The sequence below is a fragment of the Pinus tabuliformis genome, chromosome 3_2 (genome assembly GCF_031772625.1).
Source record: "Pinus tabuliformis cultivar Carrire ecotype Pingquan chromosome 3_2, CPIR1, whole genome shotgun sequence".
In the NCBI taxonomy this organism is placed as follows: Eukaryota; Viridiplantae; Streptophyta; class Pinopsida; order Pinales; family Pinaceae; genus Pinus; species Pinus tabuliformis.
The window spans coordinates 1,110,121,538-1,110,149,264 of record NC_142302.1 but is presented as its reverse complement, the minus strand read 5'-3'; the positions used below and the strand labels follow the sequence as shown (position 1 = coordinate 1,110,149,264).

General features: G+C 39.2%; 1 protein-coding gene across 5 annotated transcripts in view; it reads right to left on the bottom strand.

Moving 5' to 3' along the window:
* The window catches only part of ATM (Serine/Threonine-kinase ATM-like protein), a 533,430-nt gene that overhangs the window by 459,055 nt on the left and 46,648 nt on the right, over positions 1 to 27,727 (bottom strand). For all 5 annotated transcript variants that reach the window (XM_089417581.1, XM_089417585.1, XM_089417584.1 and 2 more), the window contains exons 5-13: positions 20,207 to 20,368; positions 19,836 to 20,031; positions 19,482 to 19,638; positions 19,255 to 19,394; positions 19,060 to 19,150; positions 18,219 to 18,322; positions 17,456 to 17,554; positions 17,306 to 17,362; positions 17,024 to 17,105 (exon numbers count right to left, since the gene is read on the bottom strand). In XM_089417581.1, coding sequence (XP_089273707.1) covers positions 17,024 to 17,105; positions 17,306 to 17,362; positions 17,456 to 17,554; positions 18,219 to 18,322; positions 19,060 to 19,150; positions 19,255 to 19,394; positions 19,482 to 19,638; positions 19,836 to 20,031; positions 20,207 to 20,368 — 1,088 coding nt within the window. The remainder of the gene's footprint in view (positions 1 to 17,023; positions 17,106 to 17,305; positions 17,363 to 17,455; positions 17,555 to 18,218; positions 18,323 to 19,059; positions 19,151 to 19,254; positions 19,395 to 19,481; positions 19,639 to 19,835; positions 20,032 to 20,206; positions 20,369 to 27,727) is intronic.

Genomic DNA, 27,727 nt, shown 5'->3' with positions numbered 1-27,727 from the left:
TTGCAGAGTTCTAGGTTCTGCTCTGTGTTCTGATGACTGTGTTTTGATGACAGTATTTTGAATGTTCAGATTGGTTGATAGTGATTTGCTTTAGTGATGATGGATCTTCAATGATTCAGTTGTGGATGATTCAGAGAATGATGATTGAGTTTCAATGATTGGTTAATGCAGATGTATTTGATGGTTGTATTGTAGTGGTGATTGATTTTGAGCTTCAATGTTGTTAATGGGTCCAGTATGAAAATTGGATGAAACGTGGCCTTCAGATTGTGGTGTTGTGTTCTAGGAGTATCCAGTATGAAAATTTATGAAACGTGGTCCCTGGAGGAAGAGAGAAAGTCGTAGCCTTTTGTAGGTCGGCGCCTACATACTAGTAAACGTATCGGCCAGTACAAGAGCCAGGGGGTTGGAGCTCCCTTCCAGTAATAGCTGGAAAACGAGTGAAGGTTGGAGCCTTCAGTAGGTCGGCGCCTACGTACTAGTAAATGGATTGGCTAGTACAAGAGCTAAGGGGTTGTAGCTCCCTTCCAGTAGAAGCTGGAGAATGAGAGAAGGTTGTAGCCTTCTGCAGGTGGGTGCCTGCGTACTGGTATGAGTCTGCACTAGTACAAGATTGTAAACAGGTTTTTCTTATATTAAAAGAAGACAGCAGCATGTGGTTTTTGTCCCGCATTGAGTTTCCACCTTAAATCTTGGTGTTCATGTGTGTTTCTTATGTGTGATGGTTTGTTCTGATATTACTGCACATGGTTACTGTTTATATGGTTAATAAAGTACTAATTAAAGATCAACATATGATTAATTAACTGAATGATAAGTTTGATGGATATACGTTGGTTGCCTTAAACACAGTTGCATGTACACGTGGGTTACCTTCATTAAAGTAGCATATATAAATTTGAATATGAAAAGAAAAATATTATTGACTTGACGAATACTAATTCCCCCCCCCTCAGTATTATTTCCAACAGCTCCTTTACTTCCCTCCTGGAAGTTCTCTGTTCGACTCCTCTGAGTCTCTACTTCTTGTCTAGAAGTTCTTTTCTGGACTTCCTCTCAGTCCTAATTTCCCTCCTGGAAATCCTTTTGCCATTATCGAGATGCCCCCTACTCTGATCATCTTGTGCAACCGCACCACTGATCCGGGTTCCTCAGCTAGAAACTCTCAATAGCAGCTCCTCTGGCCTTGCTCTGTCAGGTACTGTTCTGCCTACAGTACCTCACTAGCTCCACTCTGCAATATTCCCACAGCCTTCTAAACCCCAACAACCTGAAGGTGAGAGCTCCTAGGCTCTGCGCAATCCCGGCACCAGCAACCCGGCCTCCTTAACCAACTGCGTCAACCTTCCCAGCTTCTGCGTGAGGCTCTCTATGCCTTCCTTAGCTTTTGCGTTGCCTCTTCTCGGCTCACCGTTGATGACACAGGCACTGCATCACCCTTCCCTTGTTGCTGCTCTGCTAGAAACAGCTTCTGTCACCTAAGGACAGTTGTTTTCTGTTGCTATTGCTCCGCTCGGCTAATGTCCTTAGTCCTCTTGTGATCTGCAATCATGCTCTGATACCATGTTGAAGTTTCTAAGTCTACTTTGTTAGAAACCCTCCATGCACTTTATCTGATTTATTCCTACCTACTTGTTAATTTACTTAACAAGTTATTTACAATGTAAATACTGAAAATAAACACTAGTGCATACTAAACATATTACATATCAGCAACTAAAGGAAACAGAAACAATCACACCATATGACACCATTATTTTTGGACTAATGTCCCCGAAAAAACCTAATGTGGAAAAATCGGTGCAGCTATCTGACAGTTTTCTTATTAAGCAATATCAGAGTACAATCTGGGTGCTGAAACTGGCCTATCCAACAGAGAATTTCCTTGGCAGTAATACCTCTCAGTTTCTGACAAATCTCCTGGCTGAAACCCCGGATAATCCTTCCAGCAGCTCCTCAACACCAATCTACCCCAGAAACCCCAGGGTCGGCCTCTCTCTGGACTGTGTCAGCCCCTCTCTGCCGAGCGTTGGCCCTGTGTGACCCCGAATGGGTCTGCGTCAGCCTTACGAGGTCCTGCGTCAGCCCTCTGGCCCTCTGCGTCAGCAACGTTGGCCTCTCTGAGGATCTGCGCAGCTCCCGACTGCCTCTATGTGGGCCTGCGTGAGCCCTGGCTGGCTCTGCGTCACTCTCCCCGGCTATTGTTCTGCTCTCCTGACACTATCTCTGCCTCTCTATCTCTCTGTACTCAATGCCCCTCAGCTGCAACTCCCGATCATTAATTCTATCTCTCTTAGCTAACCCGCTCTAGAGAATAGAATGACTGATCGCTCCGATGTATTCTCCAAGTGACCCTCAAGCCTCCTCTTATACTTTTCCTGTTGACATATCAATGGCCGAGATTAGATCTGGCTTGATCCATGTCTTTTGGACCATTTTAACACAGTTTCATATTAGTTCCCATTAATATTTTATTTTCCATAAGTTTAGACTTAGGGACTCCATTAAAAATATTAATTATTTTAACATCTCCTGAACTGTTTAGAATCTGCCCAAACCCTTTCTGGGTATTGGAGATCTCATGTGCCCCAACCTCTCCACCAAATTTCGTGGCTAGAGCACATCCGGTACTACCCCAAATCAACACAAATACAACTTCACCCACACAACCTAGTTCATCTCAAACCTAAGTGAACCTAGTAAGATATATGATAATGGGATCACCTTGTTTCATTTGGATACTCCCTAGTGTGAAAATTCTATTACTGCAGCAATTGATTATTTTTTCCTACTTATTCCACAATAAGTTATTTATGAAATTACTTCAATAAACATTAAAATAAATATTGTTGCGGATATCACACCATAATACAGAAACAAACATATGCACAAGCATTGACACAGATATTTTGGACAACAGTCCCCAGAAAAAACAAAAAACAAAAAAAACCAATGTAGGAAAACCGATGCAGCAAGGGAGAATTTTATTATACAACAATTCTTCAGTACAACAGGATGCCAAACTGGCTTACCCACAGAGAGAAAATAATTCTCCAACACTTCTCCCAATTCCAGAGTCAGCCCAGCTGACCTCTGCGTGGCTCTCAAACCCTCTGCGTCAGCCCCTACTTAATATGTCACCCACGCAGGCCCAGCTAGTGACTGTGCAGTCTTCTGCTGCCTCTGCGTCTACCTCTCCTGCCTCAGCACTGATCTCCAATGGCTAATCCTGCCTCTCTGCTCCGTACTTGCTGCCTCTTGACTGCTCACCAGACCACTGGTTCAATTTCTCAGCTAACCCCGCTCCAGAAATTGAACTGACTGGTCTCCCTCAGTGTGTTCTCCAAGTGACCCTCAAGCCTCCTCTTATACTTTTCTCGTTGACAAATCAACAATCAAGATTAAGTCCCTAATCAATGCCTAAGATAAGATCTGGCTTGATCCATGACTTTTGGACCATTCTAAGACAGTTTTATATTAATTCACATTTATATCTTATTTTCCCTAAGTTTAGACTTAGGGACTTCATTAAAAATATTAATTATTTTGTTATCTCCCAAACTGTTTAGAATCTGCCCAAACGCTTTCTGGGTATTGGAGATCTCATGTGCCTTGGCCTCTCCACCAATTTTCGAGGCTAGAGCACATCTGATGCTACCCCAAATCAACACTTATCTCCTCCTTAAGAATAAGCTTCATGGTATCACTAGTATTCTGATATAGTTTTAAGATGGCATCGAACATCTCATATGTTGTCTTCTTCTCATAGATAGAGGTACTATATGATCTATGAACCCTTCTAAAATAATCCTCCTTGCCTTGATATCATTCTTATTATGTTGGGCCAATTGTCGGGGATATTGAGGCAGTGCTATTGTCTACTTGATAAATTCTCCCACCCCATTATCCTCCAACACAATCGTGATCCTCCCTTTCCAAGAGATGAAGTTTGATGCTCCCTCTAAGAAATGATCTGCTCTCAACCCTTGGTACACCATCCTACTTTCCCAGAGAGCTCTCCAACACCTACCCACTAACAGCCTTGTAATCCTTAACAAGAAGTTGTACTTAGGGCTCAAATAATGTTGCCTCTCCTATCAGTCTTATAGTTCTTCACAAGGACTGAACTTAGGGCTTGAATAGACACCTTCTAGCAGCCCTCCGATTTGCTCTTAAGCTACCACCTATTATGTCCCAATCCTAGACTCTCACCAACCTAGCATCAACACCATACTTGAAGGAGATTTAACATATCTTGAGACGTTGACTTTTGTCCCACAAATCCTGCACCTGTGCATGCACTAAAGTCTGCAATTTTGGACTTGGTTAGAGCTGTCTGTAGCAGCTATTACAGCCTTTCAAACTTGGCTTCAAACTACTCCCAAAAACCGTGCTTAGTCCTCTTCTACAAGCCCTCCTCCTGCGATGCCTTTTGTGACTACTTAGCTCCTATTTCTAGCCCCTTGTTAGGACTTACGACCCTCCAAACCAAGCTACAAAAGCTCGGCCTGTTGATTTCTGGTAGCATCGGATGTGCTCTAAGTCTCAAATTTTGTAGGGAGGCTTGGGCACATGTATTCCAAAGAACCTAGAAAGCACTCCAAAACTATGCACAATAATGCCCAGAATTCGTCCTCCAACCCTCTTCCTCAACTCAAGCTTGTCGAGTCACAAGAAAGACACCAAAATAGACAACTCCTTCACTTCAACTAGACTCCTTGAGGCTGCAGCGAGTTCAAACTTCAGATCTCCTTCCCTTGGATGTGTTGCAATTGTGATGATATTAAATTTGTTCCAAGGGCTCTAATACCATGTACAAAATCAACAAAAAAATTGATCTGCTTGAATGAACAAATCTGAAACTAGCTTGTAACCCAAGACAAAGAATTTTCTTTACTTAATTGGAAGCGGAATAGGAACAGAAATAAGCAGAGTCACACAGTATCAAAAACACAATTTTTTTTTATAGGGAACTTAACTCGAAAAACCCTCTACTTGATTGAGATTTTTGTTCATAGAAATTTAGAGCAATGGATTTCTTACAACACATTCCTGTTTCAATGGAGAAAACAACTTATTCTCCCTACTAGTTATTAACTTGAAACACCTTGCAAGAATGTTGAACAACTTCATTTTCTATGGGGATCAAATTTGTCTTCTACTTCCATGCTAGAAAGTTTGATGACCCAACCAATTTGTTGCTTTCCTTGCAAAATGAAGTCATTTTGATGGCAGCTTTAGTCAAAAATATAAAGGTACTTACTCGTCAAGTGAATATGCTTCTTGATGACAATATCTTCAAACTGATGCCTTATTGATTTTGATGATGATGTTGATAATAGAAGATGTCTTGATGAAGATGTCTTCCTTCAAAAAGAGAGTGAAATCACCTTGATTCCTTGATGATGATGACAATGCCTCTTCTTGCTTCCCTTGGATGTAGAGACTTTAGGATGCTTCAATGAGTAGTCGTTCTATGAGTGGAGGTAGGGTCTTATAGATCTTTTCTTTGTGATGATGACGTGACCTTCTCAAGAATGCTTCAAGTGAATAACCCTTCTTTGGATGAGCTAGGGTTTTGAGGTCTTCTTTCTTTAAGATGTGATGATCCTTGAGATGAATGGACCTTCTTGATGATTGATGCTCTTGATGATGTTCTTGTGCTTTGACCCTTGAGTGTCCTTTGAGCTGCCTTTCCTTGTCTTGTCACCTTAGCTCCGATACCGTGTAGAGAAATATAGGGGCAACTAGATAAGGTGATTTCTCTTACTATGATAACTGCTAGTGATATATTTTTGCTTAACTTGATTAGCTTCTTCTTTCACTTGATTATTATTAGTACTCTCTTTATCAAACAACTACCAGACCATAAAGAAAAATAAGACAAGAGGACACAAGATATAGGCGATTAGACAAGACCAAAACCTCTCCACTTGAGAAGAAAACCCACAAGAATTCTTCTCTTCTTATAGATCCCCAACAAGACCTATGACCCTTGACCAAGACCTTCCAAGACCAAGTCAAATCTTTCCTGCTTTCCAACAAACTTGACCTCAGCAACTTCTGCAATTTCGATCCCCAGTAGATTCTTCTACAACTTCGACCTCCTAGCAAATTCTTCTGCAACTTCGACCTCACAGTAAATTCTTCTGCAACTTCGACCTCCAATTGTTTCTTCTGCAAAAACCCTAGCCCTATATCATCTGGAAGAGATGATTATTTCCTTCTCTTTTCCCCTTCGCTTGGATAGATTTTTTCTTCTTGACAATTCGGCTTACTAGTTAGACTTCCTTTGACCCAGAACTCAGCCCTCTTGAAGTGACAACAATTCGATACTTGTTGTTGCAATATGATGCCCTAATCTTTGCACGTGTGGAGGAATATAACCCAAAAACAGTCCAAAAAAGTGCTTCGCTCTTTCTTCCTTTCCTTTGCTAGGGGTATTTGGCTTCTCCTTTATCTTGATTGAACTTCTTGATGCTTGAGTGTATGTCTACCAAGTGAAGTCGAAGTCTCCTTTATATAGGTCTTCTACAAGGTCGAATTGCTTCTATTAGGTTGACTTGTCCACTTGTGTATGTTGATTTCTAGTAGCATCAGATGTGCTCTAAGTCTCAAATTTTGCAGGGAGACTTGGGCACGTGTATTCCAAAGAACCCAGAAAGCGTTTTGGGAAATTCCACCTGGAGACGGTTTTATTAAAATAATTAATTATTTTTAATGGGTCCCTAAGTCTAAACATAGGAAATTAAAATAATTAATGGGTATTAATCTAATTGTGGGTGTAACTTCTAGAAGAAGACGAGGATCACGCAGAAATGATCTTAGCCATTGATTAACTTCTAATCTGGGTCGTTGAATGTCAACGAGAAGATTATTTAAGAAGGCTTGAGGGTCATTTGGAAGACACACACAGAGTTGATGAGTCAGATCGAATTGTTGAAGCTAGAGCAACGCAGTGATTTCGTAGCAATCAAGCAGAGGGGCAGAGAGAGTTTTGGCTAGAGTATCTTCTCCGGAGCCAAGAATACTCAGCAGAGAGGCAGAGAGACATGCAGAGGAGGCAACGTAGTGCCCAGAGAGGGTGACGCAGAGCCAAGAAGGGCTCACGCAGAGCAGCGCAGAGCCTTCACGCAGAAGTCTGAGATTTGTTGGGGGTTTGACGTTATAAGTCGGAAGGGTTGGAGTCAGCTCCTGTGAGCAAATCAATTCAGCAAAGAAGTGACGCAGGGCCTTTCAGGTTGTGACGCAGGCCCACGCAGTGACTGCGTAGGGGCAACGCAGAAGTAGCCGGGGACTCGTTGGTTCAACTGTCAGATCAACCGGGACTTGCAATGTAGAGTGAGCTAATCTCACTAATTTCTTCTACCAAGTGATATTCTTTGTACTGGATTGCCAGCAAGGCATCCAAAGGTTGTATTCAGAAATAACTTCTACTTAATAATAAAAACCCTCAGATCTGTTGCACTGGTTTTCCCGCATTGGGTTTTTCCAGGGACATTTGTCCAAAAGTAACTGTGTCATTTGTGTTGTGTCTTTCTATTGTTTAGTTTCTTGTTTTCGGCATATTATTTTAAATGGTGTAGGTTGCAGTGTATGTATTTTGATATTTGTCCTGGGACACTGCAAGTAATTTGTTTAAAGGAATCTAACAAATAGGAGAAATATCATCAGTTGTTGTAGTAAGGATTCCGGGTTTAGGAATTTTCACGTGGTATCAGAGTTGCAGGTGGAAGTGGAACAAGAAGAGCAGTGCCAGAGAACCCAGCGCTGAGCAAAAAAAGAGATCGAAATAGTTGCAAGAGGAAGCAGTTCGAATCCCTAGAGGGATTGAGCAATCCAAACCAGGAGGGCTGAATTTTCGAGGAAAGTATCTCTTTGAGTGAGTCGATAGAGAGGACAAGCTTCCAAATCGAAATCTTGTCGTGGCAGAGGGAGCAGCACTAAGCCTAAGCATGAGGAAGAGCTGGTGGGACATAGTTTTTCAGCAGACAGATTGCTGGGTTGAAAAGACGTCAGAAGAAAGAGAAGCACAGTGAAGGAATTTTTCCTCAGTAGACTTCCCACCAAGAAGTTCATTTACTTATTGGTTATGCCACAGTAGTAAGAAGCAGAGAGGAGCAGTTCAACATTTTCGTAGCAGAGATGGCAACCAGTGGGCTGGGAGATCAAGACAGGTTGGATGGGGCATCCAACTATGTCATCTGGAAGACAAGGATGTCATTCCTTCTATATGAGCATTCTTTCAAGACCTATGTCGACAACATGGTGGCTATGCCTGCAGATGTAGATCTGCTAAAGAAATACCAGGCAGAAATCACAAAGGCCAAGAAGATGATCCTTGATGGAGTAAAAGGTCGCGTGGTTTGTCACATCGCTAGCAGAGGAACTGCTAAGGAGACGTGGGATGCCTTGGCAACATTGTATCAAGGGTCTTCTGAGTAGCAAAAGATGTACTTAGAGTAGAAACTGAGATATGCGCATGCAGAAGGGGGAGTGCATAGATTTGTTCCTCACGAAGTTTCAGGAGACTCGGGATGAGTTAGCAACTGTGGGGTCTACACCTCAAGGTTTCGAGATGGTGAGATTGGCCCTAAACTTAGTCTCAAAAGAGTGGCAAATCTTTGTCCAGAGCACCCTAGGCAGGGCATCTTTGCCAGACTAGGATAGCATGTGGGCAACTCTCAAGCAGGAAGAGCTAAGGAGAGATCTAGTCAAGTGTAAGCTTGACGAGAGCAACAATAGTGGGTCAAAGCCATAGGAGGAGGAAGAAAATGCAACCCTTGCTTCCAAGGGGCAGCAGGAGCAATGGAGGCAGAAGAAGGAAGTCTCGAAGATCAAATGCTTCAAGTGTTGTGAAATGGGTCACTATGCAACATAGTGTCCTCTCAGGAAGATGGACAAAGATGAGATGCACGATCCGAAAGTTGCACCGCAAAGATTGAAGAAGAGGAGTTTTCCATGACAACCGAGATACCTCCAGGAGGGAGGTGGGTTGATTTGGAGTTGTAGTTCGAAAGAGCTACAAATGGGCAGGATCCTTGAGTCCACTTCTCAGATCAATACCTTGCTACGAGAGCCCAAATCAGTAGTCGCAGGATGGACTAAGTGTCAAATGGTGCAGAGGATTGCTAGAGCGACAGATGCAGTGGCTAGAACGCCAAGTCTGAGCAGCGTAGTGCAGAGTTGCAGTAGTGCAGGGAGGCACAGTGCAGCAGCAGCGCAGTGGCTTCAAAGGGATAGAGTAGGACTAGCAGCAATCATATCTTCAACATCGAGATGCATCTATGCTGAACACTTGTTCAGTAATTTGGGATGTTCTTTTGTTGTTGTCGCAGGAGCAGTTGGCAGTGCGAGTGCCAGTAGCAACATGGATGCAGAAATTCAGAGAGAGCTGTAGTACGGATGTAGTGTTGACAGTGGCAAGGTCAACAATAGTACAGTTGCAGCAGAAGCGCAGTAGTTGATGGACAGCATGTGAGATATTAGCAGTGCAGAGGACCATGTTATGAAATCGGGGTGATGCTTCAGTGGGAGGCATTGCTAGAGCACATTCCTCGCTAAGGGGGGAGTACTGATTTCTGGTAGCATCGAATGTGCTCTGTTAAAATTTAAATTCTAAATTGTTGTAGACTGTAATAAAACACCAGATAAATTCTGAATGTAATATGAATATATATGAATATATATATAAAACACCAAATAAATTCTGAATGTAATATGAATATATATATATATATATATATATATAATAATTGAATGATGTTTACAAGGCTGAGGCGGTGCTCCTTAAATAGGAGTTGACTGGCCATGCCAAATCAGATAGACATGTCCCTTAGGGACTGATGTCTCTTCATTTAACTAATTATTTGCTAATTAATTGATTATAATTAATAATTTATTTATGTAAATAATATTTTAATATTTATTTAATTGTTATGACTTTAAGTTCATAACATTGCCTTCTCCTTAAGATTCTTTGTCCTCAAAGCATAGGTAGGCCTGGGTGTTGATGCACGAAACGTTATGATTCCCAAGACGAATCTTCCTCTGGTAACCTCTTCCATTTAACGAGGTATTCCTTTATTGTCTTAGATCGTAAAACCTTTTGTCGGGTAGCGAGTATAACTTCAGGTTCAAGGACTATTCTTCCTTTCTCATCGGTCTTTGGTATTTCTGTTTGTTCTATTTGGTTTTGCCCTAATACTCTTTTGAGACTTGATACGTGAAAGGTATTATGGATTCGGCAGTTGTCCAGTAACTTTAACCCATAAGCTACACTTATCTTTTTGATTATCTGATACGATCCATAATATCTAGGTGACAATTTATTCTTCCCTTGTTGTTTTAGTGACAATTGCTTATAAGGTTGGAATCTAACAAAGACCCAATCTCCCTCCTCGAACTCTCTTTCTGAATGGTGTTGGTCGACTTGTTGTTTCATTCTATTATGAGCCATGGTTAGATTTTATTTTAGTAAGTTGATGATCCTTTGACTTTCTCCTAGGTGGTCTTTAACCACTGGTACCCTAGAATCAAGGAGTGCAAAGTCCTTCCACCTGGGTGGCTCGTAACCATATAAGGCTTGGAAGGGTGTCATTTTAGCTGACGTGTGGTACGCGGTATTATACCACCATTCTGCTAGGTGTAGCCACTGTGTCCATCTGTATTTTTGTCTGTAACAAAACAACAAAGATATGTTTCCAAGCATTTATTAACGATTTCGGTTTTCCCATCTGTTTGGGGGTGATAGGCTAAACTCATATTGAGGGATATTCCTGTTTGATGGCAGAATTCCTTCCAAAATTTTACTTTAAACCTTACATCTCTATTGCTAACTATGACATTAGGAAACCCGTGTAGTTTGTAAATATTTTTACAAAACACATCAACGATTTGTTTAGTTGTGTCAGTGTTTTTAATAGCCATAAAGTGGGCATATTTAGTGAGCCTGTCGACTACTACAACTATTTTATCCTTTCTGTCAGATGCAAGTAGTCCTTCAATAAAATCCATTGAAATCTCCTCCCACTTCTCATTTGGAATGTGTAGTGGATGTAGAAATCCTGGAGTTGGAACATTTTTTCTCTTGCTTCTTTGACAAATATCACATTCTGCAACATATTTCCGAATTTCCTTGCTCATACCCTTCCAATAGAATGACTATCGGATGTTGTAGTAAGTCTTGTAGAATCTGACATGTCCACCTGCTGGCGAATTGTAAGACTCCTATAGTATTTTCACCTTAAATTTGGATACGGGTGTCAGGTAAATTCGACCTTTGTACCATAAGATGTCATTTTTCCACTCGAAGTTGGTATATTGACTAATATTGTTAATCATGGAGTCACAATCCTTATCCTTGGAATATTCGGCTCGTATTTCGTCCAACCATTCCAAAACAAATATCATGGCAGCACATGTTGTGTGATCATCATCTTTACGTGAGAGTGCATCAGCTACGATATTCTCCTTTCCCTTCTTGTGTAATATTTCTAAATCAAAAGCTCACAACTTCTCCATCCACTTTTGTTGTTCTGTTGATAATGTCTTTTGTTGAAGTAAGAATTGAAGACTGTTGTGGTCAGTTCGGATTGAAAATTTACTTCCAAGCAAATATTGGCGCCACTTCGTCAAAGCGTGTATGATGGCGAGCATCTCCGTTTGGTATGTTGATTTTAAGCCTTCTCGTTTATTAAGTTTCCTGCTCTCAAATGCTATAGTATTAATATAGCTCCAATTCCAAACCTAGAAGCATCACATTTGACTACGAATAGTTTGAAGAAGTCAAGAGTTGCTAGTACTAGTGTGGTTGACATCACTTCCTTTAATTTCTCAAAACACTTGTCTGCTTGGTCATCCCACTTAAGAGCATTTTTCTTTAACAAATTCGTTAGAGGCGCTGTCAGATGTACGTAGTTTTTTATAAATCTTCTGTAATACCCTGTTAAACCTAAAAATCCCCTCAGCTTAGATATGTTCTTGGGTTTGGGCCATTCTTTGATTGCCTTGATTTTGTTGGCATCCACTTGGACTCCTTCCCTTGATATAATATGTCCTAAGTATTCAACTTCCTTCTGCCCAAACATACATTTTGATAGCTTGGCGTAAAACTGGTTCTTTTCCAAAACAGACAACACTTCTTCTAGATGTTTGAGATGTTCTCTCCACGTCTTACTGTAGACTATAATATCATCGAAGAAAACTAATACAAACTTCCAAAGATACGGGTGAAAGAGCTCATTCATGGTTGCTTGGAAGGTGGATGGTGCATTTGTTAATCCAAATGGCATGACCTTGAACTCGTAACACCCTTCATGAGTCCTGAATGTTGTCTTTTCGACATCTTCTAACCTTACTCGTATTTGGCAGTAGCCTAATCTTAGATCTATCTTGGAAAAATATTCTACACCGTGTAATTCATCTAGCATTTCATCAATGAACGGAATCAGAAACTTATGTTTAATAGTGATTTTGTTTAAGCCTCTGTAACCTGTAAATAATCGGAAAGATTTGTCCTTCTTCCTGACTAATACTAGGGTGCAGCGTATGGACTTCTACTCTTTGTAATGATTCCATGCTTCAGCAGGTCTTGTATTAATCGTTTTATTTCTATCTTATGGTGATGGGGATAACGATATGGCTTAACATTAACTGGAGTTGAGTCTCGTTTTACTTCAATAATGTGTTCAATTTGCCTTTCCGAGGGTAACTTTATTGGTAGATCTTGGAAAACCTTCTCGTATTTCTGGATCAAGGATGAAATCTCTGATGGTTAATGAGTCCCTTCTGTCGATAATAATTCCAAGTGCTGACATAGTGCAAAAAAAGCTAGTGCCCCCTTGCAAATAAGCTTCTTCATCTGTTGAGCAGAGATGACTTGTGTTGGTGGTGCCTGAAACCCAAACAACTAATATTTCCTTCCATCCCATTTGAATCTAATGAACTGTTTTATGTGATTTGTTGAATATGTGCCTAGTGTTCTTAACCATTGTACACCCAAAACAACATCTACTCCTAGGGGAACCGTATAAAAATTGGACTCCATTGCATAGTCGCTTAATTGCAACTTAACTTTATGGCACTTGCCCACTCCATCTATACGCTTTCCATCTGCTACCATAACTTTTAAGTCTGCTACCGGGTAAGCAAAGATGTTCAGTCTTTTTGCAACATTGACATCTACAAAGTTGTGTGTACTTCCTGAGTCCACCAGAACAATAATGCTTTGCTTCTTCATGTGACCTTTGAGCTTCAGTGTCTGCGGTTGAGCTATCCCTGTGATGGCTGCTATAAAATTCATGGCATATCATCTTCTGATTCTGGACTAGGGTTTGCATTTTCTTCATTGTCATCTTTGTCAGAGCTGTCTTCTGAAGATTCCTCTTCTTGTTCAGCTTCACAATTGTACAATTTTTGTGTTGCGCATTTGTGTCCTGCATAATACTTGTCTCCGCACTTCTAGCATTTGCCATCCTTTTTCCTTTCGACATTAGATTGTTTTTTTCCTTCACTTAGTAATGGTGGTGGAACATACTTACTAGTATTTTCTGACGAGGGTTTACCTGCCTTTCCCTTGGAATAGTTGTTGGTCCTGTCGTTACTGGCATGTGGTGCTTTGTGAAGTTTATATTTTCGCTCGATAATTATGGCTGCATGTCTGGCATCCTCAATAGTTTTGGGTTTATGCAATTTTAATTCTTCGCGAATGTAATCTTTAAGGCCACAAGGATACATTTTTAGCAGCTCCTCATCTAAAAACCCTCTCTGCCTTACTGTTAATACTTCCCATTCATGAATGTATTCACTCATTGATCCTTTTTGCTTCAGGTGAACAAATCTCTCGTAGACATCATCCTCCTCCTCGTCCTGAAACCTTTTTAACACAGTGTTTTGAGGTTTTTCCAATTGAACGAGCAACCTGTGCATTTAGACGACCACCACAAAAACCAATCGTATGCTTCTCCTTCTGAGTAGTTGGATGCAGTTACGACTTTCTCTTGTTCGCCGAGCAGAGGGTTTGCCAACAAAATTGAATCCATCTTATTCACCCATACGACAGCGCCTTTAAAGTTCTTACCATCATACTTAGGTAATTCATTGTTATTTTAAGATGGTTCCTTCCGAAAGATTGAGTATAATATTGGCTTCCTTCGAAGTGAATTTGGGGTATTTGTTGCTTCTCATGCCTCAGGAACTCATGCTCTAGAGAAGTCTCCCCTTCCAGAGTTTTGGGACTCTGTGTAGCTGAAGGTGGAACGGTCTCTTTGAAGCGCTCGCTTTTAAGTAAGAGATGCCATTGGCCATCTGGTCCTGCTTACTAATTAACTTCTCGACATTATCCAGGCATATATTCAGCTTGCTAATGTCCTCTTGAATATTCTTCATATCGTCATTGTTGTTGGCCGCCATTTTATTTCGTTTTTTGCTTGAAGACCCAATTTTTTTTAAATAATATTTTATTTTATTTTTTTTTATTATTATTATTTTCTTTTTTCTTTTTCTTTTTTCTTTGAATGTAATAAATATATATATATAGATATATATATATATATATATATATATATAAATAATTAAATGATGTTTACAAGGTTGAGGTGGTGCTCCTTAAATAAGAGTTGACTGGCCATGCCAAATCAAAGAGACATGTCCCTTGGGGACTGATGTCTCTTCATTTAAATAATTACTTGTTAATTGATTGGTTATAATTAATAATTTATTTATTTAAATAATATTTTAATATTTTATTTAATTGTTATGACTTTAAGTTTATAACATGCTCTAAGTCTCAAATTTTGCAGGGAGGCTTGGGCACATGTACTCCAAAGAACCCATAAAGCGTTTTGGGAAATTCCACCTGGAGACAGTTTTATTAAAATAATTAATTTTCTTTAATAGGTCCCTAAATCTAAACTTAGGAAATTAAAATAATTAATGGGTATTAATCTAACTGTGGGTATAACTTCTAGAAGGAGACAAGGATCAAGTAGAAATGATCTTAGCCATTGATTAACTTCTAATCTGGGTCATTGAATGTCAACGAGAAGATTATTTAAGGAGGCTTGAGGGCCATTTGGAAGACACGCAAAGAGTTGATCAGTTAGATCGGATTGTTGAAGCTAGAGCAGCGTAGTGATTTCGTAGTGATCACGCAAAGAGGGGCAGAGAGAGTTTTGGCTGGAATATCTTCTCTGGAGCCAACAATACTCCGCAGAGAGGCAGAGAGACATGCATAGGAGGCAGCGCAGTGCCCAAAGAGGGTGACACAGAGCCAAGAAGGGCTCACGTAGAACCTTCACGCAAAAGTCTAAGATTTGTTGGGGGTTTGACATTCTGAGCCGGGAGGGTTGGAGTCAACTCCTGAGAGCAAATCGATTCAGCAATGAAGTGATGCAGGACCTTAGAGATTGTGACGCAGGCCCACACAATGACTGCGTAATGGCAGCACAGAAGTAGCAGAGGACTAGTTGGTTCAGCTGTCGAATTAGTCGGGACTTACAGTGTAGAGTGAGGTAATCTCACTAATTTCTTCTGGCAACTTCCAAGTGATATTCTCTGTACTAGATTGCCAGCAAGGCATCCAAAGGTTGTATTCAGACATAACTTCTGCTTAATAATAAAAAACCCTCAGATTTGTTGCACCAGTTTTCCCGCATTGGGTTTTTCCGGGGAAATTTGTCCAAAAATAACTGTCATTTGTGTTGTATCTTTCTATTGTTCAGTTTCTTGTTTTCGGCGTATTATTTTAAATGGTGTAGGCTACATTGTCTGTATTTCAATATTTGTCGTAGGACACTGCAAGTAATTTGTTTAAAGGCATCTAACAAATAGGAGAAATATCATCAGTTGTTGTAATAAAGATTCATGGTTTAGGAATTTTCACAATGTAGGCCGACTTGATCTTTGCATCATGACGAGGTCTTGGACAGTCTTTTGACTCTACTTTGACTCAAATAAATTCTCTTTACAATATGTAACATGCCCAAGAAGGGTCTTTCGTACATGACAATGACTCTCTTGACTTGTAGACTCAATGACAAGTCCTAGAAGCTCTCAATGGGAGCTTGACCTATAAAATAAATTTCCTTGAGCATGAAACCCATGCCTCAAGAATAACAATGATAAATTTATTTTTCTCATTACATCCAGTACATAAATCATGATTACATATGTCATTATGAAGACCAAACCGAGTTACATAGTTCAATAGAGAGAAACCACTAACGTGACCATGTTGGCTAATCTCGTTGTTGCCACAAGACCTAGGTTGCCTAGTGAGAATTTGCACTAAGCCTTTTAGATTTTGTGATAACAAGGACTATGATAAATTGTACTATTCACTTGAACATGAAGACGAAAAGTCCCAAGTGGATATGAATAGTCTTTGGGAGTCCAAGAGACCTTAGAAAATGAATCCAAGAGTCATTAAATAATGTATTTATGTGTATCATATGAATGAGAAATGTATTGCACGCTTAACTTTCAATTCGTGTATTTCAACAATAGAGAGAGGGCATAACCAAGGTACTGACACCAAGTGTGGATATCCAATATACATAAACAAAATGAAACTAGGCCTTAACACCTCAAATAGAATTAAGAACAAAAGCATGCTCTAAAATTATGGACAAGAAAGCACCAATGTTCAATAGGACAAACTAAAAACTTCAAAAAGTGGAATGCTTTGCACATTCAAAGGCAGTAATTGTAGGTATCCAATTCATGGATGCTGATATCAATCATCTTCAACACATAACCATATTTATATTTACCCTGAAATTACAATTAAAGTGCATAACAGTGGTGACAACACCAAAGGAAGATGGAGACAATGAAATGGTAAATAGGTATTATCGCCTTTGAGAGAATTGATTATAAGAGCACACATTCATCACATGGACAAAGGATACTAGTATTAAAAGGGCATTCCTGCCATGTCCAAGACATGTGGAATGCATTATACACCTTGATGCTTGGCTACTCTAGATATCGCATTTATAGTCTGAACGAAAATAGCACACACCTCATTAGTGAAATCAGTTGAATGACAAGTTTTCCCTGTTGCCACAATTAATCGCCATATAGCACATAACTCCTGCAAGCCTCTGCGCAATTTATAAAAATGTAACTCGGCACTGACGTGAAGCATGCAGTGAAGCAATCAAATAATTTCTGTGCTCTAAGAAAATAGTAACCAAAGCAAGCCTTCCAGAGATGCCAATGCGTTGATCAATCTTAGATGTAAGCATACTAGCACATTCAAAGAAGAGAAGATTAATATACACATAAGGATGTATATGTTTACCTCAAAGTCCATAAAGGAGCATCATACATGTGTGTATTGACTCCATCACTCAGAACCCTGCATAAAAAGTGTACCAGTAATTCTATATCACTATTTTCCAAAACTATTTCAAAATGTAACATGCACACTGAAGTAACAAGTAATTAGCACCTCTCAAAGCTAACTGATATTCCCTCAAACCAGTCAAGAATAAAGGCTTTTGGAAGATAGGCAGAATGATGCCGAATTAAAAGGCAAAATGCTCCATTCCTGTCGAAGATAATACCATACTGTTAGCCTGAAGTAGAACATAGCAGACAGCAACAAAAAAATAAATTCTAACTGTGAACTTTTAATGCTGAATACAGAACATCAAACCAGCTCGATCAACTGCAACCTTCACCAGAGGTAAATCAACAATTTCCCAGTACTATTTAGAAAATAAACCAAGGGGGATAGGCATTACCGCAGAACTTTATTAATAATATGATATATTCAGTAAACGAATTGACTTATAAGCATCAGGAACACTTAGTTAAAGAAGCAGACAGACTAAAAACATTTTTTCTCCTTTTGTATTGATCAGCTGCATTATTAGGAAATCATTTTACAATACAATTATCTGCAAATGTTTGATTCTTTTTTTATTTCATGGTCAGCTTCACTATTTCACTGCAAGTATCTTTCTAAATTCTACCTTAAAACTTACAGTGTTAACTATGGTGTATAAAAATCAATCAAACAGAACAAGCAATGAACTTAATATTAAAAAATAGACTTTAAAAGTCACTGTTTTCAAAGTTGAGCTCATTAAGATTGGCTGGAGCTATCTCTAATGGCATTTCTATTCAACATTAGTCCTTCATGACAGCAGAAGTATCACCATTTTATGTGATTTGAAGACAGCTAAACAGAGCCAGGATTTCGGACTTACCAAAGCCATTTTGCTTTAAGAAGCCGATCCTTTAAAATGGTATTAATGTTCTCCTTCTTATGTCGCTTCAGTGCAGGTGGACCCCTGTCAACTTTTACACAAGCCTGCAAGCATTATAGCAAAAGACCGTTGAAAGAAAAAACACAAAAGATTTGTATTATCTTTGTTGCCACAGCAGTATAAGCAGATGAGTTTTTATATGTTTCTGCTGGACCCCAGTCAAGTCTTCAATCAGTAAATTCTCTCTAAAATATGCAAATTTAATAAATTTAATTTAATTTAAAGCTTTATTTTAACCCAAGCTTAGTTTAACTTAAATCTAAATATATGACCTAAGCCACCCACACACTGGCCCAAGCATTTTCCTCTCTTACCACTTCTGGATGATGCTAGTCCTCGATGACTAAGCACATCAACCTGTGCAGGGAATATATACATTTTATATATAGCATTAATGTGCATATTTTAAAATTCTTTCATGTCTTGATCCTTTTCTCAAACAAGATATATTTAATTCTTTTCTCGCCCAACCATTTCTCACTCTTTATGAATGCTTGTACTAGGATTGTAAGCTAACCATCGAATAAATTTGTAGATGCATTCAAATTTGATTTTCCCAGTGCAACAACATCAGAAGTTCTCAGCCAACTTGGCAACAAGTACTAGGATATAATTTTCTCAGACTATAAAGCACTCCCTTATGCTATGTACCTGAAATGCTAATTTGTATTTCAATCCCACTGACAGCTTCTTTGGTAACCTTTAAGACAGTAATAATATTTCAATTTCAATATCTAACCAACAACCATAGCATTAACTAAGTTGCAGAAACAATGCAAACCTCATGAAAAACTGTCGCTGCAAGTTCCACTAAGCTTCGCTGACAGTTTGTAATATTTCCAACCTTCTCATCTCTCCCTCCATCATAATTTCTGTATTACATTTTGTAATAATAAAATGTCACCCAACATCTATGTATGTGCAACTGATACAAGGTAAAACATCTTTTCAAATTCAACTGAATGTAAACTAATACCGTAAAATGCCAGGTGTAGTGATGCTGTTCTGGTCTAGTTCTTTCACAACAAGATCTAACAACTGATCAAGAGCCGCACCTCCATCTGAAAGAATGCCCCTGAGTTTCAGCTGTATCCTTGCATAAAGAAATAATCCTTCCTGCCACAGAAGTTGTTACATAGACTTAAGTTTAAAACCTCCAGTATTGCCCAAGATGGATGCAGTAAAAATTAGAATCTCATTTACCTTCAACAAGCGGTCATGTGTCGTTAACCAGGATCGAACCATAAAGTCTTGCACAGAACTGTGGATTTCTTGTGCAGAGGTCCCAATATTCAGACCATCTTTCATAAGAAATGAGTTTAGGGAGGCTAGAAGTTTTCTTGCAATCTTGCCTTCATCCCTGCAACAATGCCAATTATAGGAAACCATGGAAAAGGTGATGAATACATACTGGTAGGTGCAAATTTTACAATAGGCCAGATCTGCAAGATTGTGGGATGTTTTGGACTTCATCACAGTTCTAGACATTAGGATAAGAAAAAGATTTCTATCTTCATAAAAAGACACAATAAAAGCATTCATTGCACTTGCTTTTACCTTAAATGTGAAAAGATCTCACTAAAACCCTTTATCAAACCCCCCCTGACATCATCAGGAAAATCACCAGGGGGCCTTTCTAAAAGACAGTGAAGTGTCAACGTATGGCGAAATAGGTCTTCCTTGGATGTTGAGAGCTCATCTGCTCTACAGGACAGAGATGTCTTTATCTTGTTTATGTAGAAAAGCACTAAACCTGCAGGAATAGAGTTGTTGTCATATTTTTAATTTTAACCACACTGATAACGTCATCAAAATAACTGCAGGCAGAGAGGATCACAATAGAATCAATGATAATGCACTCGTCAACTCATCAATAACCAAAAATAAGTTTGAGTACACCAATGAGACTCAAGAACCCAGTTACTCACCTGAGTACACCTTTTTCCTCATGTGTTCACGGTACTCTGACACAGCCAACAACTGCCGAAGTATGTTACTGTACTCTGATTGAAAGCTTGGCACATCTCGTATTACATCCCATATATGATTAAAAAATCTCCTAATAGTTCCAAGCAATAGGAGCGTTTTACCTGCAAAAGTTTTGTGCAACATAGTCAAATATACAATTTGACGAAAAATGTCATAGAAGAAAAAATGATGAAATCATATAAGATACATGACAGAATTCTTTGAAATCTGACATAATTTACAAGAGATGTACAATCAAGGAATATAGACCGAACAATATTTCTAATTATGAGAGAAGATAAAAGCCATGGCCCATACAAGGTCAATACGTATATAAATGTTTTTTTCAATGTTGCAAACATCAGCATGAGGATAAAATTGGCAAGGGTCCAAAAATCCTAAAAATCGAGAAAATATCAGTAAAAATTGGCAAAATTAGGATACCGCAAAAATATCAGTAAAAATCAGCAAGCATCAGCTGGGCCAAAAAATTACCATTTTGTGATTTTTTCATGATAATGCAACACTTGTTTTCTGCACATACATTTTACATCAATGAAATAAGGTTTTATAAATGCATAATACAAGTCAATGCCAATGGAGTGTTGGTCAAAATGTGAGGATGATGGATTGTCATTCCATCCACCAGAGTTCCAATATGATAAAGGTCCTGCCACTCTTGGTGGCATAGTTGAGGCCAGGTGCAGGTCCTTGGAGACTTTGGTGGAACAGTTATCCTCCAATTTTGGCATATCTTACTGAGCATATGTTTGACCCACTCCAAGCAAATGGCCAGGTGGTTGGATCCAGGACAGTGGACCATTGGTAATCTTCCTATTGACCACTGGGATGACACCTGATGATTATATGAAAGACTCCATGCCCAAGGATGATCAAGAGGACACTTGTACCGTCGGATATCATCAGTCAACAAAGTTTTTTAACTCTACTTCTATCTTCTCATCATCTTTCTTGTACCCAGATTCCACACCCTGCAGGGAATTGTAATAAGTGATACTAGTAATGATGAGCTTTGAGTCCGTAACAGGCCTAAAATGTTGGGACTCAATCAGCAAACGAGTACACCTTGGAGTGTTTTTTTTATCTAGTCAAATATTCCTTCTTTTTCAGAGGCGGATAATTTTCCAAGTTTTTTCACTCACGTTTTACCCCAAAACCGGGGTGACAGTTTGAAGGTTGAGCCCTAGTGGCCTGGATGCAGGCAATATAGACAAACGCCCTAATCCTGATATAATTTCCTCTAATTCTGGCTGAAACCCTTCTTCTTCCTCCACCGGAGTACCAGTCATCTATTTTAGACCAACTGTTCATAAATTCCCCTTTTTTAATCACTATCACCACTCTTTTCCCAATAATCGCCCCAACCCTTGTTATCGGAAACAAATTACACAACCGAGGCTTCTTTTCCACTATCGGAGCTGTAATTCCATGGGAATTACGAAATACACTATCGGCGGGGTTTAGAATGGTAATAATGCAAATAAGTGTAAATTACACTATCGGCGGGGTTAATGGTCGTAATGCTATTTCACAAGAGATTACACTATCGGCGTGGTTTTTACAAAGGAGAGCGTTAATATACAAATACACTATCGGCGGGCCTTTATTCCAAAAAATGGAATAACATTATCGCAATAGCTATCGGCAGTTCCTATGGAATGGAACATAACATAACGGTCCTTCCGATGCGATAACACGTGGTATTGTCGGCAATCGCAATCGACGATTCCGATACGCTAAGCTCTTCCCGTTAAAGGCTTGCGATGCGACATGTCTACGGACCCGATAGGTTATTAAAGCCTCTTTTATAATGGTTCGGATCTGAAAGTCGCACTTCGAACTTCGGCGCTTCAAAAGGCTAGTCCCTCCCCGCTCCAACACAGCAATGCGATATTGGTTGCGGACCCAATAAAGGGTATCGCTATAGTTAATAGGATTTCAAGTCCGAAACTTGATTCCAACTAAGTTTTTAATGGTTTTCCAGTGTAAACCAGAGTTTTCGCCTGCGGAACTCAACAACGCATATAAGGGAAACAGGGCATGCCGATATAAAGGAAAACCACTCCAACAGGCTTCAATCGAAGTGTTAGTTGGAAAACAAGGCCAAATCACTATTATAAAGACTCAGAAGAAAAGCAAAGTCGAATACACTCATAATACCAGATTTACAGGCAAACAGGCATTCAGATGCATAAGAAGGGTTTCAGAGAGCACAAGTTCTCCGGGATCGACCAATACACAGAGATATCTGCTCTTTTCTTTAGCAATGCGGAATAAACACTTTCGGTCAAAATCCATTTACAATAACATCAAACTTACATATATACTGGTTCGTGCTAACAACCAGATCCTAAAACAAAGGCTTAATTTATTGCAACTGTCAGTTCTGCGAGACATCCTCCTCGAGAACCTCCACTTTGCTTAACTAATCCTATCTGTTCAGCGAGGTATTCTCCTCGAGAACCTCCACTACAACTTAACTATTTAACATTTATTACATCATGATTTATTCCTAGATTCTATCTCTATGCTAAACTAGAAAAACATGGAAATTGATGGCTAAAGGATCCCACTCCTTTGCTTGTAGATTTTTTTGGATTTTTGGAATAAGTTTGAAGATTTTTCCCTCCAAGTCTCATGCTCCTGCATCAGACTCCTGAGGACAAAATTCTTCATGGGATCCTATCCATGAGCTCTTCTACAGAACTGTCCAGCTTCTGTAGCATGCTTTAAGTTACCCAAGTACCTTCAGCAGTTGGTTGATCCTTCCATTTGACCAAATACTGAAAGTACTCCTGTCCTCTGGTTTTCTTGAACACTTTCTTGTCCAAAATCCTTTCTAGTTGTAACTCTTTTGTTGTAGGTAATTGTTTTACCTAGTCAATTTCCTGTGTCTCCTGATCCTTTTCTGTATCATCTGTAGTTTCACCTTCATACTTGTACAGGTCAGCAACATTGAAAATTGGAGATATTCCAACATCAGGGGGTAATTCAATTTCATATGCATTTGCAGAAAACTTCCTTAATACTCTGCATGGTCCAATTTTCTTGAACTTTAATTTGTTATACTCCCTCTTTGGAAATCTTTCCTTTCTGAGGTGTGCTAAAACCAAATCTTCGACTTCAAATTTCACCTCTCTTCTTCTCATGCCTGCTCTGGTTTTGTACTTGATATTGCTATCCTGCAGCTGTTGTTTCACTTGTTCATGTATTGCTTGCATTTCTGAAGCAAAATCTTCTCCATCTGCACTTCTCATCTCATCTTTTCCCAAGTTTCTTAATTCAGATACTCCTCTTGGCTGCATTCCATAAACTATATGGAATGGACTCTGTCTTGTACTCCTGTTAGGTGAGTCATTATATGCATATTCAGCTTGTGCCAACACTTGATCCCACTGTTTTGGATTTTCTGCAGTAAGACTTCTTAAAAGATTGCCCAAACTCTTGTTCACAACTTCAATCTGTCCAACAATTTGTGGATGATAGGCAGAACTGAAACTTAGTTTAATTCCCAACTTCTTCCATAATGTCCTCCAGAAATGTCCAACAAATTTGGAATCTCTGTCTAAGACAATACTTTTAGGCAACCCATGCAATCTTACAATCTCCTTAAAAAACAAATTAGCAATGTGAGTAGCATCACTAGTTTTATAACATGGAATAAAATGTGCCATTTTTGAAAATCTGTCCACTACAACAAAAATTGAATCATTTCCTCTTTGAGTCTTTGGTAAGCCCAAAACAAAATCAATACTTACCATATCCCAGGGCCTATCTGGAATTGGTAATGGAACATACAAACCTGTGTTTTGGCTTCTTACCTTTGCATATTGACAGATTTTACAAGTTTTCACATACTTTTCCACTTCAGATCTCATTTTTGGCCAGAAATAAAATCTGTTCAACTGTTCATAAGTCTTCTCTATACCAAAATGTCCCGCAAGTCCACCACAATGTTTCTCTTTGATTAAGTTCTCCCTCATAGAACAGCTTGGTATGCACAGTTCATTCCTTTTAAACAACAGTCCATCTTGTAAGAAATAATCAAACCATTTACTCCTATCCATCAAAACAGGATTCTTACAAGCTTCAAATGCCTCTTTAAAATCTGAATCTGTCTCATACAATTCTTTAAGAAAATCAAAACCTAACACTTGAATTTGACTCTCTTGAAGTAATACATTTCTCCTACTTAAGGCATCTGCAACTTTGTTTGATTGGCCATTTATGTGCTTCAAGACAAAATGGAAACCTTGAAGATACTCTACCCATTTAGCATGTTTCTGGCTAAGCTTTGGTTGCTGCATAATATACTATAATGCATGGTTATCTGAATAAAGTATGAACTCTTTTGACATCAGATAATGTCTCCACTTCTTCAATGACTACACAACTGCATAGAACTTCTTATCATAAGAAGAAATTAGAATACTTCTTCTTTGAATCATTCAGCTTTTCACTAAAATAAGCTATAGCTCTATCTTCCTGACTTAAAACACCTCCAATAGCTTCTCCACTAGCATCACACTTCACTTGGAAAGACTTACTAAAATCAGGTAGAACCAAAATAGGTTTTTCAGTGATCTTCGTCTTCAATAGCTGAAAATTACTTTCTGCTTCAGCAGTCCATCTAAATGGTTGTTTATCTTTCTTTATGGTCTCAATAATAGGAGCATTGATCTTACTAAAATTATTTATGAATTTCCTATAAAAACTAGCAAGACCATGGAAACTTCTTACCTCAAAAACACTTTTTGGTGAAGGCCACTCCATGATTGCCTTGATCTTTTCTGGATCCATCTTTAGCCCTTCAGCAGAAATAACAAAACCCAAATACACTAACTCTTCTTTCATGAATGAACACTTCTTCAAATTCAACAATAACTTCTCTTGTTGTAGCCTTTGTAAGACATAATTCAGATGTCTCATGTGCTCCTCCTTAGACCTGCTGTAAACTAAAATATCGTCCAAATATACTATTACAAATTTACCAATAAACTCTTTAAGAACTTCATTCATGAGTCTCATAAACGTACTTGGTGCATTTGACAACCCAAAAGGCATTACTCTCCACTCATACAATCCCTCATTTGTCTTAAAGGCAGTTTTCCACTCATCCCCTTCTCTTATCCTTATCTGATGATACCCACTTTTAAGATCTAGTTTTGTAAAATACTTTGCTCCACTCAAGCAATCCATTAAATCTTCAATTCTAGGTAAAGGAAATATGTACCTGATTGTGATTTTATTGATGGCTCTTGAATGAGTACACATTCTCCAGCCTCCATCTTTCTTTGGACTCAACACTGTCGGTACTGCACAAGGACTCGAGCTTTCTCTGATCTGTCCTTTCTCAAGCAGTTCCTAAACCTGCTTCCTAACCTCTTCATTCTCTGTGGGAGTCATTCTATAAGTTGTTTTGTTAGGTAGACTTGCTCCAGGAATCAAATCTATATGATGGTTGATTCTTCTAATGGGTGGCAACTCATTAGGCAAATCATCAACAATGATATCACAATAGTTGTCCAACATTTCTTGAATTCCAATGGGTAAATCAGAAACTTTAGTGGAAGTCATTATTACTTCGGGCTTCCAAATTACAGCAAAATTTACCTCATTCTCTTCAATCTGCTGCAAGTATTCATTTCCTCCCAGTAACAGAGTTTTTGGATCAGTCTTCTTTCCTGATGCATCTTCTTCTTTCATAGGCAGCAACGTATGATTGATACCATCTTTACCAAACTTGTAGGTGTTTCTTTTCCCATCATGCATAGCTCCTCTGTCATATTGCCAAGGTCTTCCAAGCAATATGTGACATACATCCATTGGCATCACATCACATACAATTTTGTCCTTATATTTTCCCAACTGCAACTCCACTTCACACTGTTCATTCACTAACAGCTGATGTCCCTTTTGTAACCATGACACCTTGTAAGGTGTTGGATGTTTCATTGTCTTCAGCTTCAATTTCTCCACCACTTCTGTAGAGACCAAATTATCAGTGCTGCCACTATCAATAATCATCTGACAACATTTCCCTTGAACCTTACACATTGTTCTGAACAAAATCTTTCTCTGTGATGGTTCAACTCTCTCCTTTGTTGGCTTGAGCAAGGCTTTATTGATTACCAAAGATTCTCCTCTCTCTGGTATATTTTCTTCTTCTGCCATTGCTGGTGTTGTTGCTTCTCCCTCAACTTGAGCAGCAATTGCATTCCTCTAACTTGTTCATGCATTCTCTGGGCACTCAAAAGCTCTGTGTCCCAGTTTGTTACATTTGTAACATCTTACTTCTTTTCCTCTTCCTCTGCCTCCTCTTCCTCTAGAAAAACTCCCTCTGCCACTTGCATCACCTCCTGTGGTCGCATGCTGGGTTGAGCTACTGCTAGCTCCATATTTAAGTGTTGTAGATCTTCCTCTGCCACCTGGACTTCCCCTTCCTCGGAAAGTACCTCTCCCCCTGGCAGATTGCTTCCTCACAAGTTTTTCTTCAGCTTTCAGTACCAGCTGATAAGCTTCCTCTACTGTTTTAGGAGACAGTATACGTATCTCATCTTAATGTCCATCCTAAGACCATTCACATATCTAGCCACCTTCTCATCTATATCCTGAGTTTGTCCAGCTCTTATGCTTACTTTATAGAATTCCTATGTGTATTATTTCACTGTCATAGACCTTTGTCTAAGATTCTACATCTGTCTGAACACGGTTGCTGATAATTACTTGGTATGAACTTACCTCTTAGCTTTGCTACCATCCTACTCAAATTTTTGATAGGTTGCTTGCCAAGTCTCTTTCTTTCTGCCTGCACTCCATCCCACCAAAGTGTTGCATGTTCTTTTAGCTTCGTGACAGCAAACTTTACTTTCTTCTCATCTTCTGTTTCTTCATAGTCAAAGAATTTCTCCATGCCATTAATCCAGTCTATCAATTCTTCTGGATTCAGTCCTCCTTCATATATTGAAATCTCAGTCTTTAGCCTAGCTGTGGATCTCAACACTGACTAGAAGAATCTCATCTCAGGAGTAATTGCTACAGCATCCTCCTCTCCTTCAGCGTCAACCTTAGGCTCACTAACATCCCCATCATCTATATTTCTCCCTGCTATTAAAGCTTCCATTCTAGCCCGCATCTATTGCACAGCTTCCATCACTTCAGCATTTGCAACTGGCCGTCCTCTTCTACCACGTCCTCGTCCAACTCTGAAAGCCATATTAACTTTCCTTCTTTTGCTTCTAAGATTCAATTAAGTATCAAAAGGTTGCTCTGATACCACTAATGTTGGCCTGAGTGCAGGCAATATATACAAACGCCCTAATCTTGATATAATTTCCTCTAATTCTGGATGAAACCTTTCTTCTTCCTCCACTAGAGTATCAGTCATCTATTTTAGACCGCCTGTTCATAGATTCCCCTTTTTTAATCACTATCACCACTCTTTTCCCAATAATCGCCCC